This window comes from Nuphar pumila, chromosome 2 (assembly GCF_984573655.1).
Source record: "Nuphar pumila chromosome 2, dmNupPumi1.hap1.1, whole genome shotgun sequence".
Classification (NCBI taxonomy): domain Eukaryota; kingdom Viridiplantae; phylum Streptophyta; class Magnoliopsida; order Nymphaeales; family Nymphaeaceae; genus Nuphar; species Nuphar pumila.
In genome coordinates, this window is record NC_143250.1 from 127,906,188 (window position 1) to 127,925,004 (window position 18,817).

The following is an 18,817-nucleotide window of genomic DNA, read 5'->3' on the forward strand; positions in this document are numbered from 1 at the left end:
TTTGATATTTTCTTCATCGTCGCATTCTGATTGTTTTTTTCTTAATTCGTTAGGATACTATTCGTAACATCATACGACAGAATGACTGCAAACCGTGAATGGATGTACCGTAGGATAGTGGACAATGAGTTATCGCATGAATATATGGATGGTGTCGATAGTTGTATTGAATTTGCAACGGCGAGTGTCAGTACGGTAGATCCCACAGGTCGGATTAGGTGTCCCTGCAAGATTTGTAAGAATAATCGATTTGTAGAACCTCATGGCGTTAGACATCACCTATACAGGAAGGGTTTTGTGAGTGATTATCAGAACTGGGCGTTTCATGGAGAAGAATTTAGAAACGATTTTGATGCACGGGTGAATGTGGTGCACGATAATCCATATACGAATTTGATATTTGATGCTGCAGGAACAGAACTGGGTTCTGCTATGAGTTCTAGTGATGTAAGAACTGTCGTAGATGAAGAATCACCAAACGATGCAGCTAGTAGATTTTATGATTTACTTAAAGATGTTGATGAGCCACTTTGGAACGGTTGTGAGAGTCACACTATCTTGTCTGCAGTTCTTCAACTAATGAATTTGAAGTCCGAGTATAATTTGAGTCAATCATGTTTTGACCGTTTGTGCATGATTGTGAAGAGTATGTTGCCTAAAGATGAGAAATTGCCACAAAATTTCTATCGTGCGAAAGTTATGGTCAACGCTCTAGGTATGGGTTACAAAAAGATTGATGCTTGTCCAAATCACTGCATGTTGTATTTCAAGGAGCAGGAAAACGACATATCATGCCCGTCATGTGGGCATCCTCGGTTCAAGCCAAAGACAAGAGGCAATGGTAGCACGAGATCAAAGGAAGTTTCATACAAGTCGCTCCGCTACTTTCCTATCACTCCTAGATTGCAACGATTGTATATGTCTTCAAAGACAGCTAAACACATGAGATGGCATGCAAATAAAGTTCGACACGATGAAAACAAGATCACGCATCCTGTTGACGCTGAAGCTTGGAAGCACTTTGATCGTACTCATCAGAACTTCGCAATGGAAGTGCGAAATGTTAGACTCGGTCTATGTACAGATGAATTTAATCCATTTGGGGGTAGATCAACTCCATACTCATGCTGGCCAGTATTTGTAACTCCATACAACCTTCCACCAAGCTTGTGTATGAAACGTCCAAATCTTTTCTTGTCTCTGTTGATCCCTGGTCCGACCTCACTTGGCCAAAATCTTGATGTATATCTAAGGCCATTGATTGATGAATTAAAAGTACTGTGGGATGACGGTGTTACCACGTATGATGCCCACAAAAAACAAAATTTCAACATGAAGGCCGCTGTTCTATGGACAATCAGTGACTTCCCTGCATATGGTATGTTATCTGGTTGGAGCACACATGGGAGGTTGGCTTGTCCGTACTGCATGGAGGATTCCAAAGCTTTTAGATTGAGGCATGGAAGGAAGCCTTGCTGGTTTGATTGTCATCGTCGATTTCTACCCAGCGATCATCCGTTCCGACGTCAAAAGAATGCATTTACAGCAGGCACAACTGAAATGGAAGGTCCATCCTCAAGATTGTCTGGCATAGAGATTTTAAGAAGATTGCGATACTTTCCAGATGTATTAACAGATGCCCGCAGTCCTACACCCTTCCGTGGATTTGGGAAGGAACACAATTGGACGAAAAAATCTATTTTTTGGGAACTACCGTATTGGCCGACCCTATTGATACGACATAATTTGGATGTGATGCATGTAGAGAAAAATGTGTTTGATAATGTGTTCAATACAGTAATGAATATTAAAGGAAAAACGAAGGATAATCCGAAGGCCCGTATGGATTTAAAATTAATATGTAAAAGACCAGAATTGGAACTCAAAGAGTATAATGGCAAAGTACTGAAACCAAAGGCAAAGTACGTGCTCGGACCTGATCAAATAAAACATGTATGTCAATGGTTGAGACAACTGAGATTTCCAGATGGATATGTCTCTAACATTGCTCGGGCTGTGAAGATTGACGATGGACAGTTATATGGGTTGAAGAGCCATGATTGTCATATCTTTATGCAACGATTGATACCCCTAGCATTCCATGATATGTTAGACAAACCTATATGGGGGGTATTGTCTGAGTTGAGCGGATTTTTCAGAACATTGTGCGCATCGGAGGTCATTGTATCAGATGTAAAGAATCTCGAGGACTCTGTCATCACCACTGTTTGTCTGTTAGAAAAGATATTTACGCCAGAATTTTTCGATGTTATGGAACATTTGATCATACATTTGCCATATGAACTAAGGGTTGGTGGCCCTGTGCAATATCGATGGATGTACCCATTTGAAAGGTATATGTTTTTTTATATTTGTCTCTTTAATGACAGACATTTAAAATTTGAAATGTATATTCTTGTCAGATGCATGTTCGACCTAAAAAAAAAGGTTCGTAATAAAGCAAGAGTAGAAGGCTCTATTTGTGAGGCGTACACTTTAGAAGAGATTTCAAATTTCTCATCTATGTACTTCGAACCTCATATTTCAACACGTTACACATGCCCGCCCCGTAACGATGATGGAGAACAAGTAACTGTAGCTGACAAGCTGTCGATATTTCAACGACTTGGGCATGCATTTGGTAGTTGCCGATCAAGGCTATTGACAGATCGAGAGCAAGATGCAGCACACATCTATATTCTTTTTAATTGTTCAGTGATCGACCCATACATCGAGTAAGTATATGTATATGCAACTCAATTATAAATCCTTTTATGTTCTATATGTGGATACATGGCTCGGTAATATAAGTATTTGTGGTTTGTAGACGATTTGATCTGGAGTTGCAAAGCAAAGTTTCACATCTCACTAATGCAGAAGTACAAAAAGAACGTGAAACTAAGTTTGTGGAGTGGTTGAAACAGTTGGTAAAGAAGCTAACATAAATTTTGTACTTATAAACAACACTAAGTTACTTAATTGATCGTGATCACAATAATTGTTTATGTCTGTGCGTAGGTTCGCCATGGTGATGTTAAAGATCAAGGAATATGTGATTTAGAAAATGGTCCGACCAAACTTGTGCAATGCTACAACGGGTATATCGTAAATGGTTATCGATTCCATACAAAAGACTACGGTATAAACAAATCAACGATAAATAGTGGCGTGTGTGTCAAGGGTAGCAGCTACGGTGAAAATGAACATGATTACTACGGTGTTATAGAGGAAATAATGGAGTTGACTTACTTAGGCATGAATAACAGGGTTACGGTATTCAAGTGTCATTGGTTTGATCCAACTGCAACAAGACTCGACAAAGCTTCAGGCATTGTGGAGGTGAATCATAAATCCAGGTTTGGAACATATGAACCATTCATATTAGCCTCGCAAGCTCAACAAGTTTATTATACTTCATATCCGAGTATAAAAAAGTCAGATAGAAATGAATGGTGAGCAGTTTGCAAGGTGAAATCCAAACTATACCCCGAGTATGATCAGTTACAAGAAGATGAGTTAGCTGAAGACAATGATTACTATCAATCAGATGATGTCTGTGACTTCGCTTATGGTCACGATGTTGCGCATGATATGCATGTCATATCTACATTGGCTGATGAAACATTCATAGAGGAATGTGATCCAAATGATATACCAAGTGGATGGGCAAACAATGAAGAAGAAGAAGAAGAAGAAGAAGAAAGTCAAACTAGTGACGAGGAAGAATTCTCAAGCTAGTGAGCAAAATCTTATGCTACAAACCTCTATTTAAATGCATTGTAATACTTGATGTGAGTTGTATTACAATACTTGGTGTGAATGATTAAAAATTTTATTTCAATGTATTGTAATACTTGATACGAATGATTCGAATGCATTGTAATACTTGATGTGAATGATTTCAATTATCTGAATGTATTATAATTTATGCAATTAACGAATGATTTGAATTAGTGCAATACTTGATGTCAATGATTTGAATTATTTGAATGCATTGCAATGCTTGATGTGAATGACTTGAATGCATTGTAATACTTGATGTGAATTATTTGAATGTATTGTATGACATATGTTATTTGTTAGAATATGGTTCGTGGAGGTTATAGTGGTCGCTCATCCAGTAGTAGCCAGGCTCAACCTTCATCTTCACGGGCTCCTGTGATAGGTATATCATATAACTAATTAGATGCTTGATTAGTTCAAATGCACATTCTGAGAACTTGGTGTGTATTTTTTTACAGATGATGTTGCGCCTGTACACGACCCACCTACACCAGTTGATCGCACAAGTCAACAGCCAACACAGGAAACAGGGTCTTCTCAGGCTGACACAAGAAGACTCATTCGAATAGTGTATATCGATAATCGACCGTAAGTATTTTGTTTTCAATTATTGCATATCTTTTAAATATTTTATATTGATATTTACTGTGTAACAATTCATGTGCAGCACGAGGTTTGAGCCACAAGAAGTAGTACGGGAGATTAGGAATTCACTTCTTCAACATCTACCAGGACCAGTTGCTCAATGGAAAGAGTACCCAAAGGAGGTATTAGACAGATTGTGGTCCTCATTCATGGTATACAGTTGTTCCTCATAGTTAATGTGTTTCATATTTAATTTATTTAAGCAATGTCTACTAACTTTCTGAAAATATTTGTAGGCTTCGAATCGCTTTGCAACTACGGTGGAAGAAAATGATGCAAGGAAGGTGTGGCAGAAGGTGACTGCCAATCGATTTGCAGACATGCTGCACACTATGAAGACTGCAGCAAAAAAAGCATCTGGCGTAGTAGATGATCTATTACTGTGGAAGGGCCATGGTCCTATTACTATCAAGAGAGATTACTGGGATGAAATGTGCGATATGTGGGCGGGAGATGCATTTAAAAATCGCTCTGCGAAGGCTTCACAAAATCGATCGAAGATGCCCGAAGCCCATCTGCACACAGGTGGATCTAAGACATTTGAGAGCCACCTAAAGAAAATGGTAACTCATCAATATATAATATTAATTTTATAAGTATAGTTGCAAATTTGTGTACTAAATCTTTTGTCATTTAACTTCGCAGGAAGCAGAAAAAGGAGGCAGTGTACCATATAAGGATGTGTTTGTAGAAACACATAAATGGAAGACCACGGGAGTCTTCGTATCAGAGAAGGCGAGAACGACAACGGTATGTATTAATTCTATTAATAATCATTGCAATATATATGCAAGTCATCATAATGTTATCATTAATTATTAATGAATACTTTAAACATTATTTTATAGGAGGCATATGAGCAACAAATGGTAGAGCGATATGGCGAAGACGCTACTCAGCATCCATCATTTGATCCTACAGCATGGGTGACTGCAGCAGGTGAACCCAAAAAAGGTCGCGTGTTCGGGTTTGGGAGTAATATGAACACTTCACCAGTTATTGGTTCTTCCAGTTACGGCTCACCAACTTCTTGCGCCGACATAAGCTCCAAGCAGCCGACTATTCTTTCCGGTGATGATGTACGCGAGATCATTAATGAATCACTGAATAACTACTTCCAATACACCGTCGCCCCCTTTCTTCGAAATGAGATCAAGGCCGCTGTTCAGGATAGGGGATCTTCGATTCCAGGTCCCTCTCAGGTATAATCACATATATAGTTTTTTTGACTGTCTTAAAGCACATCTGAGCATGGTAGAATCACATATAGAGTTTTTCTAGATGCCTTAGAACACATATGAACATGCTATAATCACATATTCAATTTTTTTACTGCCTTAGCACACATATGAGCATGATAGAATCACATATATATATATATATATATATATATATATATATATATATATATATTTAACTTTTTGTCTGTCTTAGAGCACATATGAGCATGATAGAATCACATATAAAGTTTTTTTGATTGCATTAGAACACATAAGCATGCTATAATCACATATTCAGTTTTTTTACTGCCTAAGAACACATATGAGCATATTATAATCACATATTCTGTTTTTTGACTGCCTTAGCACACATATGAACATGCTATAATAACATATAGAGTTTTTTAACTGCCTTAGAACACATATGAACATGTTATATATCATTTATGATAGAATCACATATAAAATTTTTGGCTTTGCCTGCCTTAGAGCACATATGAGCATGCTATATTCACATATTCAATTTTTTTACTGCCTTAGCACACATACGAGCATGATCGAATCACATATATAGTTTTTTGTCTGCCTTAAAGCACATCTGAGCATGGTAGAATCACATATAGAGTTTTTTTTATATGCCTTAGAACACATATGAACATGCTATAATCACATATTCAATTTTTTGACTGCCTTAGCACACATATGAGCATGATAGAATCACATATAGAGTTTTTTTATTGCCTTAGATCACACATGAGCACATGATAGAATCACATATAGTGTGTAATTTATTTCATTATATTTTGTTTATCAATACTGACTGTTCTTTTCTTGTGTAGGCTGCTAGCGATAATCAGGGTAGTGGAGCTGAAGGGACAGATAAAGACAATGAACAAGAAGACGCACAAAATCTTGGCGATGATTAGAGGACTGTGTTGAAGAAGTTCTATTTTTTTTTATTTTTCCTAATTGTAATTGTTGAATTGTAAATAATTAAACTTCTTAGTTTTAAGGTGGAACGATTAATTATTATAGATACTTGTTATATGAATTTTTTTGTGTGGTTTGTTTTTTATTTACAGGAAATATAAATTGTACAGGAAATATAAATTGTACAGTTCTCGGTAATTAATTTTTAAATAAATTTTTTTTTATTTTTTTTCGTTTTTGCGACGGATTAGCGACGGATGATTCCGTCGCTATTCATATTAATCTAGCGACGGCTTAGCGACGGAATTAAATCCGTCGCCACGCCGTGGTCGCCGTTTAGTACCGGCGGATTGGCGACGGAATATAGCGCTCGTTATTCCGTCGCAATTAGCGACGGACTTGGCGACAGAATTATTCTGTCGCCAGTTAGCGTCGAAATATTCGCGACGTAAGCATACTGTCGCCGCGTTGTCGCTAATCCGTCGCTAACATCGTTAGCGACGGATTAGCGACGGATTAGCGACGGAATGTGGTCGTCGCTAATCTACTGCTTTGTTGTAGTGGAAATACTTTGAAATATTTGGAAAAAAAGACACCTTAAAAATCATGAATCATGTTGAGAGAAAATTTCTGAAGAAAAGAAAATCGATTTCTGAAGAAATCTTGATGTGTTGTGAAAATCGATTTCTGAGAAAAATCTAGCAACTTTGAGAAAATCAATTTCTATGAGATGAATTTATGAAGTAAATCAGAAGAAGGGGCATGTAACCCTATAAAATATTTTCATGATGCAATCTAAACCTAAGTGAATGAATGAATGCAATTTGCAAAAAATATTTTTTGAAAGATTTGAGGAGAGAAAAAGAATTTTTGTGCCTTATAGAACTTAGATGAAATATATTCTTTACATATTCCTGACTATGGCCACGAATATGTATTGAATATAGTTCATTTGTTTTTAAAAGGAAAAAATATTTAGAAAAACTTTAAAATATGCAATGATTTCTAAAAATGCCTACGAGTGTATGTCATTTATGGCTTAGAAAAAGATGATAAATCTGGGTTTTGTTTGTATTCTGACTATGATCACAAATACGAAACCCATCGAGTTTATCAACTCCTTAGAAGCTAGTGTATGTGTCATTCGTGTAGACCATGTTGAGTTTGAATATGCATGAATCAGCATCCATCACACATTAACATTATTGAAAGAAAGAAATTATATGCAATGCAGTTCTATTCTAAGCAAGAAATTAAATTCTTATTCAAATGTTTACAATTATAATTTACATAAAAAGGGAAAAAAAATAAAAAAAGTATAATCTTGAATGTCCCTGCAAAATTAAAAAGCTTGTTAGTAAAAATATGTCAGTTTTTCTTGATTTATCCAATAATATCTAGAAATTACTGAATTTATCCGAATATAAGCCCTTTTCCATATTTTCCTGAGATAAATATAATAAAATATGATATAAAATTGAATAAATAATAAAAATAAATAACTTTGAATTTTGAAAATTTTAAAAAAATAACAAAAATACCCGTAAAAGCAAGACTATGGCCTTGAAATCAGGGTTTTCAGAAAAGATTTTTGTAAAACTTTGGATTTAAGGATCAAATAGATTCAAATAAACACCAAATTGAATGTGAAGCACCCTATCATGATTGAAAACATTAAAAATATAAAATTTTTATAAAAAAATCAAAATATCATAAAAATAGTGATTTTGCCAGTGTTTTACACGAACCTAGACTCTGCGGGCACCCTATTTTCATGATTTAATCAAATAATATATCAAATGAATTTAAAAAACTGTAAAAATCAACATGTATATTTATGATAACCATAAAATTAAACTTCAATAAAAAAATTATTTTTGGCATTATTTTAATATAAAAATTAAATAAAACTCTAAAATACATGATTTTGTCTGCGGGCACATACCTGTCACAGTGTCAGACCCAAATCGGGTAACCAACCACCATAGAAATTTATAAAAATTTATAGAGAGATATTAGATAGATAAACAAAACTTTTCTTTTTTACAGATCAGAAAAATCATCTTCGGTTAGGGAGATATCTCTATGGCAATATACGATTGATTTCGGCAAATAAATAATAAGTTGAAATAAACATATCCAGTTTCAGGTACAAAGAAATATAGCAAATCATGTTAAAAAAATTATAAAAAAAATTCAGATGATAGTAGATACATAGATGAAAATACTTCTTTTTACGGATCATTGATCAGATCTTCGGTTAGGGAGATATGATCCGCCCAAGTTTATCTAAGGTTCAAACAAGGTACAACGGGCTCTGTGAAATCGATTCTAATTTATGTTAGAGGAAAAATAGTAAATATATATGTAAAAATATTGAAATTTTATATGAAATACTAGACAGTATAAAAAACAAGCTACAACTTACAGATTATCGATCGGATCTCCGACGAGGGAGATATTGCTTCGGCAAGTCATTCCTAAATCCATATAGCGATTTCATGGTTGAAAAAGCAGGGTTCAATTTCCTATTTTTTTGACAGAATTACAGAACCCAAAACAATTCAATTTTTTTATAGGAGATCACTGACAAACGTATAGATCAACCCTAAAAAATTTATATTTTTTTGATAGAAACTTAAACATAAAATAACATGGTTCCCGCATGCCTGGGATCGAGATTTACAGATTACCGATAAACCATAAAATACCCTAATCTAAACATGAAAAATAATAAAGAAAAATCTATAAATAACACAACGAATTTGAATTTGATGCTTGAATGAATAAAATAAATATAAGCATGATGAAATACTAAAAAAAAATCAGGGAAAGCATGGTTGAAATTTGATTTAGCCTCTAAAAGAGGGATTCAACCATCGAACGGTCAAATCTTGATCTTTTTTGGACGTTTAGCATAATAAACTCATCAACAATGATTTTAATGGATCAAAAATGTATAGATGATCAAAGGTGATCTGTAGATCACTTTCTTAGATCGTTTACACGGTTCTTGAATGAAAAAAAATGATAAAGATCATGCATAGAGGGGCGGCTATGGTGAAAATACTAAAAAACAAATAATAAAATTAATAAAAAAGCATGAAATAAAATAAATAAAACTTACCTTGGAGCTGCTACAATGGAGGAAGGCTGTTGGAGGAGAGGATCACAAATTTTTTGGAGGGAGAGAGGGTGAGAAAGCATGGGCTGGACCTCCTTTAGGTGCCCCTATTTATAGATTTTTTTGGATTTGGTTTAAGAAGAGTTCTAGTTTGTCTAAAATTTCCTTAATTGAATTAATTAAAGGGGGACAGTTTTGGCTTGACTTTTCAACCTTCCTAATTAGACTCTAATTAACCTAATTGAGTCATAATTGAATTAAAATAAATTCAAATGTGGTGCCACCTACTGTGGGCCCACATTTGTTTTTTAAAGCTTTAAATAAAAACAAAATTTAAAATGAAAGTGAGATTTTAAAACCGATTTTGATTCTAACCTAACTAGGACACTAGTTAATCCTAAACTAACCAAAATACTTTCAAATGTGGCCCCACCTAAGGTGGGCCCCACTTGTTTTTTTTAGAAAATGATTTTGGAATTTTTAAAAATAAAGGGGTTAAAAACAAAAAAAATTTAAAACTTCAAAAGGACATCTAAACTAACTAATATATTTTTTATATTTTTGAAATATGAAAGATGTAAAATAAAATGAAATTGAAAATTAGGGTTTTGCATCCCTACAGGGTGGGCTCCGCTTGAAGAAAGTTGAAAACTGATTTGAAAATCAAGTTTAAGAAATAAAGGGTTTTAAGAAAGAAAGTTTTTTTAAAGAAAGTTTGAAAATAAAACCGAGATTTTAAATCAACTAGAGTCCTAAATGGATTAAAACTCCTCCAGATGTGGCGCCAACTATGTGGGCCCCACATCAGGGTTTTGCAAATTAAAATAAAGACTGAAAAGGGTTTTGAAATGGAGTTGAAATCGCCAGATGAGAATCAGAAGTTTTAAAAATACAGTTCTAAACTAACTGAAACTCTAGAACAGAGTCTTAAAATTTTAAAACTCTCAATTTTTTTGTTTTTGAAGGCCAAACAAAGAGATTTTGAAAGATCTTCTCAGAGATTAGTGAAAATGAATAAAAGACGAGACCAGGGTCAGAGTCCTAATCAACTGGGACACTAGAATAGAATTTCAGAATTTTAAAACTCTTAGAACTGAATCTGTTTTCAAAAAACAAGTCAGATAAAATAAAAAAGGATATCAGAGTAGAGTTCTAGACCGACTCAAACTCTGAGGCAGAGTCCTAAAATTTTGAAACTCTACAATAAAGTCCTGAAATTTTGAAATTTGATTTTTTTAAGGATAAATGAAGAAGTTTTAGAAAGATTCTCTCAAAAATAAAGTCAGAGTTAGAGTCCTAATCCAACTGGGACTCTGAAACAGAGTTCTGATTTGACTAAAACTCTAAAATTTTAGCTTCTTTAAAAAGATTTTGAAAGATTTTCTTGAAAACGAGTGAAAATAGCAATGAAAGATAGAGTCTTGATCCAACTGAAACTCTGAAATAGAGTCTCAGTCCAACTAAAACTCTAGAGTTTTGACCCAAAATCAAAGATTTTGACAGATTTTGTTGAAAACAAGTAAAAATAGAGATGAAAGGCAGAGTCCTAGTCCGACTGAAACTCTGTGATAGAGTCCTAGTTCGACTGAAACTCTAAAATTTTTATCTTTTTGAGAGTGAGAAGTTTTTTGAAAATAAGTAAAAAACGAGAATAAAGAATAAAATCGAGATAGAGTCCTAATCTGACTGAAACTCTGGAACAAAGACCTAGTCTAACTGACACTCTAAAATTTTGGCCAAAATAAAAGATTTTGAAAGGTTTTCTCAAAAATAGATAAAAATATAAGTAAAAGGTAGAGTCTTGATCCGACGAAAACTCTGAAAAAGAGTCCTAATCTGATTGAGACTCTGAGATTTTGGCCAAAATGAAAGAAATTGATGAGGAATAAAATTACTTTTGATTTAAAACCAAAATAACATTTTGAAAAGGTTCAAAAGATAAAAAGATAGAGTCCTGATCCAACTAGGACTCTAAAATTTAAAAAATTTGGATGAAAGAAGAGATCAAGAAGCGATACCACCTATATGGGTCTCATCTCAGAATTGATATCGGTTAAATTTGAGTTTAAAAATGAATCCAGATCACTTTCTGAGGAAGATATTTTGAAATACAAGATCCTGGGGGTTGACAAAAGGCAAAATATTGATTTAAAACTCAGGTTTTTTAGATTGATTTTGAAATAGGGTTTTACAACTCGAATCTGGATTGAAAGATTTTGAAAAACAAGAGTGTTGGATCTTGAAAATGGAATGCAATGATATGCAATGCCATGAAATGATATGAGATGGTATGAGATGATATGCCAAATGCATGCAGTGATCTGCAATGACACATGAAATGTAAACCCTGGATAAGGGATTTAGAATCTCAGACCCCTGGCAGAGATAAAGAATTGAACATTGATGGTTGAAATCAAGCCAAAATAGATATTAAATCTTGATTGCAAGATGAAGTATTAAAATTTGGTGCAAACTTTGGGTTCTGGATGGCCCTGGCTCGGGTGTTGGCCAGCTGGTTCCCTGAAGGCTTCAGAGAGTGGGTCCCAGTGGCAAGAGAAAAGGGTTTGTGAGCGAAGGTAAAAAATTTGGGGTGTTTACAGATATATCCAAAGCCTTTTTGGCCATGTCCCTATAACAAACTATTGATGATTACTGGTACCTTGACACCGGAGCTACGAACTACAATACCATGCCAGTGAATCGATTAGGGTTGGTAATGGTAAGATGTTTCTCGTATCTCATATTGGTAATTTTAGTTTATCAGTAAACAAATCCTTATTTCATTTGAAAAATGTCCTACATGTTCCTGATATAACAAAAAATCTATTATCTATGGGACAGTTTTCTGAAGATAATAACTTCATATTTGAATTTACTCCTGAATTAAGGATCTATAAACAGGCAGGATTCAACTTAGGGGACTTAAAACCAATTTAGGTCTTTACCCAATTAAGAAAGATGACAATCTTAAGATGACGGCCTATGCATGAAAGAAGGCTACTTTTGATCTCTGGCATTGACGTCTTGGGCAAGCCAACAATAAAATAGTGTCATTTTAAATTTTAAACATGCTATTTCATTTAGCAGGGATAAACAAATAAAAGCGTTTGAGAGTTGCTTCATTGGAAAAGCCTACAAGTTGTTGTTTGGGCGATCCCTTACCCAAAGGGCAACTCTTCTTGAACTACTTCATGCCGATGTTTGGGGACCTACTCCAGTGCTCTCTCGTGAAGATTTTTGGTATTACCTACTTATAGTGGATGATTTTAGTCGGTTCTCTTGGCTTTTTTCTATGAATGTTAAATCACAAGCATTTGAGTGTTTTAAGAAGTTTAAACAAATAGTGAAAAATAAATTTTAACTTTATATAAAGATGTTTTAGTTTGGTAATGGTGGTGAATTTGTGAGTCATGATTTTGAAAGCTTTCTACAAAATAATGACATAGGTCACAAATTTTCATGTCCACACACGCCCGAACAATATGACCTGATTGAGTGTAAACACAAACACATAGTTGAAACTGGGTTGAGTATGTTGAACTCGGTTGCCATGGAACATAAATTTTGGGTTAATGTGTTTCAGAAAACTGTACATGTTATCAATAGACTGCCCACATTAGTTCTGAAAAGAAAATCACCTTATGAAAAGCTTTTCAAAACCATCCCTGATTATCAATACCTTAAAGTCTTTGGTGTGTTATGTTACCCACTTCTAACCCCATATAACACCTCTAAATTTTAACCTAAAATCAATCCATGTTGGTTTATGAGATATGCCTCTCGTCATAAAGGATACATTTGTTTTGAACCGAAAACTCATCGAGTTTATATTTCCCGACATGTTTATTTTGATGAGACACCACATTCTTCTCCAGCAACACTAGCCACTCTAATCAATCTGGATCACATTCAGTGGGGACTGACAATGCCAAATTTTCTCCCATCTCTCACTATGGAACCACAAGACTTACCCACCTCACAAGACTCGCAGGGACCCACTCAGTTAGTAGAGTTAGACCCAGCCATCCCCATGTTCCCACTCTGTCTCTAGCTACTTGCAACATCACCAAGTATCTTACCACCTACAACGGCCACCATATCATCATTGACCTTCTCACCATCACCGACATTCTCCTTATCACTGGACTCCCCACAATTACCACCCTCCTTACTGTCACTGACCTTCTCCCAGTTATCGATAACCTCAAAGAGTCCTCCTACTACGTCGTGCCTGACCTTCTCACTGAAATCAACTTTATTACTCAGTCTCTTATCTTCTGCACATCACCAAACACCTCACAAACTTCAATGGGTAAGAATGTTTTGTCTCATGCTCCTAACCATACTCACCCTATGGTCACTCGATCCATGACCGATTCCTTAAAGCCCAAAACTTTAGTGCCACCTTGCTTGAACCCGAACCAACCACCTACAAAACAGGTCATCTCCAAACCCAAGTGACAAGCAACCATGGAAGATGAATTTTGCACACTTCAGGTTAATCGTACATGACATCTTGTACCTCCTCATAAAGACTATAACATTATTTGCTCTAAGTGGGTATATCACATCAAGTGCCATACCGATGACTCTATTGCTTGCTAAAAGGCTCGTCTTGTTGCCAAGGGTTTTCATTAAGAAGAAGAGGTTGATTTTTTTGAAACCTTCAGTTTGCTGGTTAAACCAACTATCATTCGCGTGGTTCTTGCGCTAGTTGTGTCACTCAAGTAGCCCATCCATCAACTGGACTTCAATAATGTCTTCTTAAATGATTTTCTTTTCAAAGATGTATATATATGTGCCAACTCAAAGGTTTTGAGGATCTTTCTTTTCTGAACTATGTATGCAAGTTGGATAGCACCATCTATGGGCTTAAGCAGGCTCCTTGTGCTTCGTATGAGAGGCTAAGCTCATACTTAATCTCTCATGGGTTCAAAGTCTCTCAATCTGACGCTTCCTTGTTCATTTTTGAAAAGCACAGGTTTCAGCTTTATTTGTTAGTCTATGTTGACGATATCATCATTACAAGTAGACCATAAAAAAATTAATCATCTTGGAACAACTTTTTCTATCAAGGATCTCGGGAGACTCAATTAGTTTCTTGGGATCAAAGTAAGCTATTCCTCCATGGGTCTACATCTCTGTCAATGCACCTATGCTCTAAGTCTTCTTTACAAGGTAACAATGGTCAATGTCAAGCCAATTTCAACACGATTGAGCACTAGTACAAAGTTATCTCGTGATGACTCACCACCCTTTCACGATGCATCATTATATCATAGCATTGTTGGCGGACTTTAATGTCTTACAATCACTAGACCAGATATATCTTTGGCTGTTAACAAGGTCTGCCAATTCATGCATCAACTCACCACTATTCACTGAACATTTGCTAAGCGTATCTTGTGCTACATAAAAAATATGATTAATCATGGACTTTTATTTAATAAGGAAACCTCTCTTCGACTCCGTGTTTATTCAAATGCTAACTGGGCTGGATGCCCAGATGATCGAAAATCCATTGGAGGATTTGCCGTTTTCTTGGGTTCAAATATTGTGTCTTGATCATCTCAAAAGCAGAAAACTGTGGCACGCTCCAACATTGAGGTTGAATATACATAATTCGCATGTGTCGCATCAGATTTTTTATGGATCAAGTCCCTTCTTCAAGAACTCGGTTTCGTGACTTCCACACTGCCAATTCTATGGTGCGATAACATTGGGGCCCTGTATCTTGCTGCCAATCCCGTATTCCGCGCCCACACCAAATATGTAGAAATTGATTTTCACTTTGTTCACGACCATGTTCGCAAGGGTCACATTCAAGTTAAGTTCATCTCATCCGCTGATCAACTTGCAGATGGACTCAACAAAGCCACTACCCTTCTCTAGGTTTGACTTCATTTGGGACAAGCTCAATGTATGAAACCCTACATTGAGCTTGCAGGGGAGTGTTAAGGAAACCGATCCAGATCATGCGACATCCTCATCCAAATGCAGCTCCACATGATAAATCACATCATTCTCTAAATGCCGATCAAGCTGATATTCATGCCACCTCAACAACAAATGAGGTTGTTATTGAACAACCTCATTAGATGCTAAAGTCGAGTTTCACGTCAATCGCAGATGAGGCGTATATACAGAAAACACAAGAAGGAAGAAAGCCAAAGCCTTTCTCTCGTGATCTTATCGTTATCTTATATATATTCTGATCTTGTAATATGTGGTTGATAATATGGATATCATCCATACTGTTACAGAACTTTACTATACGAATGAAGTACCTTAGGTCACTCGGTGAGCAAGAGTGAATCAAGGTTTCTATGTGGGTTAGCCATTCTTTCAGAGGGAAACCACCAAGTCTCTTGGGTTGGGTGTGCAGGAATTTGTTGGTCCGGGAGGTGCATGTGTACCATGTCTCATTTCTCTTGTCCACCGCCTCCCTTACCTAATAAGAACGCCTCTCCATTACTTGGGCATTGTGGCAAGGGATGCATGCCCCTAGTATCGAACCTTTGTTGTCCATCAACCTGAATACTTTAAGCTGACCCACTTAACCAGGTGTAGGTGTACAGAATCCTTGTGCATGGACTCGCACTGGGTCCCTCAAGTGGCAGTGGGGCTGGGAAGAAGGTGCTGACCTTCGTACTGGGTGTGCAGGTTTCTTTAACTGATGGGCTCTGTAAGGGCTTGGGTGTTGGTTACCATTCAAAGTTTACTTCCCAAGGAGTCGGGCCTATTAAGTATTCCGAATCTTGGCGAGGGTTCCTTGTCATAAAAAAAAACTTCTTTTGTACCCACTAAGCTGGGAAGCAGATCAGGTCATGCTGAACATGAGCTTTTTTGCTCATGCTAACATCGTGGCCGTCCGTTTTGTATTTTGAAAAGTTAAAAAGTCAACTGAACAGTTATATGCTACGTGGCATTCATCCAAAATGCAAACAGACGGCCAAGATGATGGCATGAGCGAAAAGCTCATGTTCAGCATGACCTGATCTGCTTCAACTAAGCTATGTCTCTGTTACTTGCCAAGTCAACGAGACCACCTACATGTACATACTCTCGGGGGCAGGTTATATGCCCCCCAACATGCACTGTAGCTACAGTGCGTGTTTTGGGGGGGGGGGGGGGCGGGGGGAGGGCGGCTAAGCACTGTGTGGCGCTCAGTTGGGTGTACGGACCCCGTACACCACAATACACCTGCAGGCAAGTTAATTTCAGTAGGATTTGTCTTACCAGACCCACTTTTACTGGTTTAATTCTGCTCACTGGTCCGGTAAACACCCAACCCATTTGAAGCCCTATGATTAGGTACCCACCCACAAAGCCACAATATGGATCCTCAATTTGGCTGGACGGTCCCATGTCAGTAGATGATCATGCTATCCTCGAGCCTGACCTTTTTAACATGCCAAGTTCGAGATCTAAGACAGGCTCGGTCCGCCATATTCACTCCAGCCCATTTGAATGGTCTGTTTCCAATTTGGGATGAGCCCAGTCCCAGCAAGAGAGCAGGGTGCCATGGTCAACTAACTCAATTGAGCCCATTTATTTGGACCCTTGATCCGATGTAGGCACGTCAATCGTTCAGATTTTATCTGGTATCCAACCGAATCTGATTCAATTTATTTGCACTTGGTAAGCCAAAACCATATCTGATTTAGTGGATGCTGATATGGTTTTGATTTTTGCTACAGAACCTGCCGACTATCCTGATTTGACCGTCTGAATCAGTTTACATGTAAAAAAAGCCAATTTGGTATGAGTCATCATCCGAATCCAAATTTGAGTTGTTTTGCCAACATCCGATTAGTCGGATATGGTATTGGCCTGATCCAGCCTGAATACGAATCATTTACAGCCATAATCGGAGGAGATTCTCTCACAAGGTTAATATGGTTGCACAGAGGCCTTTCTCACCCATCAATTCCAGACCCTCAGATCTTCAGGGTTTGTGGCCCAGATCATTGGTGCATCCAATATCCACAAGCAAGCTGCGCTTTTTAGCAGTATTCTTCAAATTTTGACTGGATGATCAAATCCATGACGTCAGGTTCATTTGGTCAGCCAATACATCAGACAAGTTGGTCGTGTGGTGTTTTTGGAAACGGAAAATGACCCTGTACGGCAAATATGACATGTTTTTAGAAATGCCCTCACAATTTTTGTTATTCTCTACGTTCAAAATCACAAATATCTGATTTTAAAAAGACCTTTTTACCTTTTGCACTTTCTTAAATATATGTAAATTTTCTCTAAAATATGTGATTTTTTTTTTCAAAATAGTCTTAATTCTCAGATCTGTGTCTCTCTGATCCGACGTTGAAAACTTGCATTTTTATAGTTGCAAAGTTGAGACATAGTCTTGTAACATTTCTATTTTGAGTCAGAATCAAAAACTCCTCCAGGATTCTCATTTTTGCATTCTAAAACCAAAATAAAAGCATGCTTTGTAGACTGGAATAGGCGTGACTGCACATTTTATATCTATTCTTTGCTATTTTTCAGTCACATGCATTGAAATTTGAGAAAATAGAAAAAAAGGATAGAGATAGGTCAGGACGTTAGCTTTCAATGCCACCAAGAGGGGTTTTTGATTCTAACTCAAAACAGAAAAGTTACAAGCCTATGTCTCAGCTTTTCAACGACTAAAAAAAAACAAGTTTTCAATGTTAGATCATAGAGATACAAATCTAAGAACAAAGACGGTTTTGCAAAAAACAAATCACTTATTTGAGAGAAAATTCACATATATTTAAGAAATCACAAGTGTGAAGGGTGAAAAAGACTTCAAAACTAGATATTTACAATTTTGGACATGGAGAGAATAGTGAAAATTGTAGGGCATTTCAAAAAATGCATCAGATTTTTCATACAACATGATTATTTTTCATTTTTGAAAATTGATTATATTGTACAACAAAATTGATGCATTTTCTAAAAAACCTTACAAATTTTGAAATTCGCCTGATATCCAAAATCACACATTTTGGTTGTAAAAGAACATTTTCACCCTTTGCACATAAAAATTTTCTCCAAATATGTGAATTAACCTCTCAAATATCTAAATATGCAAATTTTCTCCCAAATATGCAAATTTCTTCTCAAAATA

General features: G+C 36.2%; 1 protein-coding gene across 1 annotated transcript; it reads left to right on the plus strand.

The window, feature by feature from the left end:
* Positions 1–5,399: 5,399 nt before the first annotated feature.
* LOC149847070 (uncharacterized) lies at positions 5,400–6,800 on the plus strand. The gene is made up of 2 exons (XM_089998281.1): positions 5,400–5,630; positions 6,488–6,800. Exons 1-2 carry the CDS (start codon positions 5,409–5,411, stop codon positions 6,572–6,574), a joined length of 309 nt encoding a protein of 102 aa, XP_089854407.1. The 5' UTR covers positions 5,400–5,408; the 3' UTR covers positions 6,575–6,800.
* The last annotated feature ends 12,017 nt before the right edge of the window (positions 6,801–18,817 follow it).

Bases quoted from the DNA above. Each gene is read 5' to 3' on its own strand.
- LOC149847070 (XM_089998281.1), top strand. From the start codon at position 5,409: ATGAACACTTCACCAGTTATTGGTTCTTCCAGTTACGGCTCACCAACT. The intron at 5,631-6,487 runs GTATAATCACAT...TTTCTTGTGTAG, and splicing joins CGATTCCAGGTCCCTCTCAG to GCTGCTAGCGATAATCAGGG.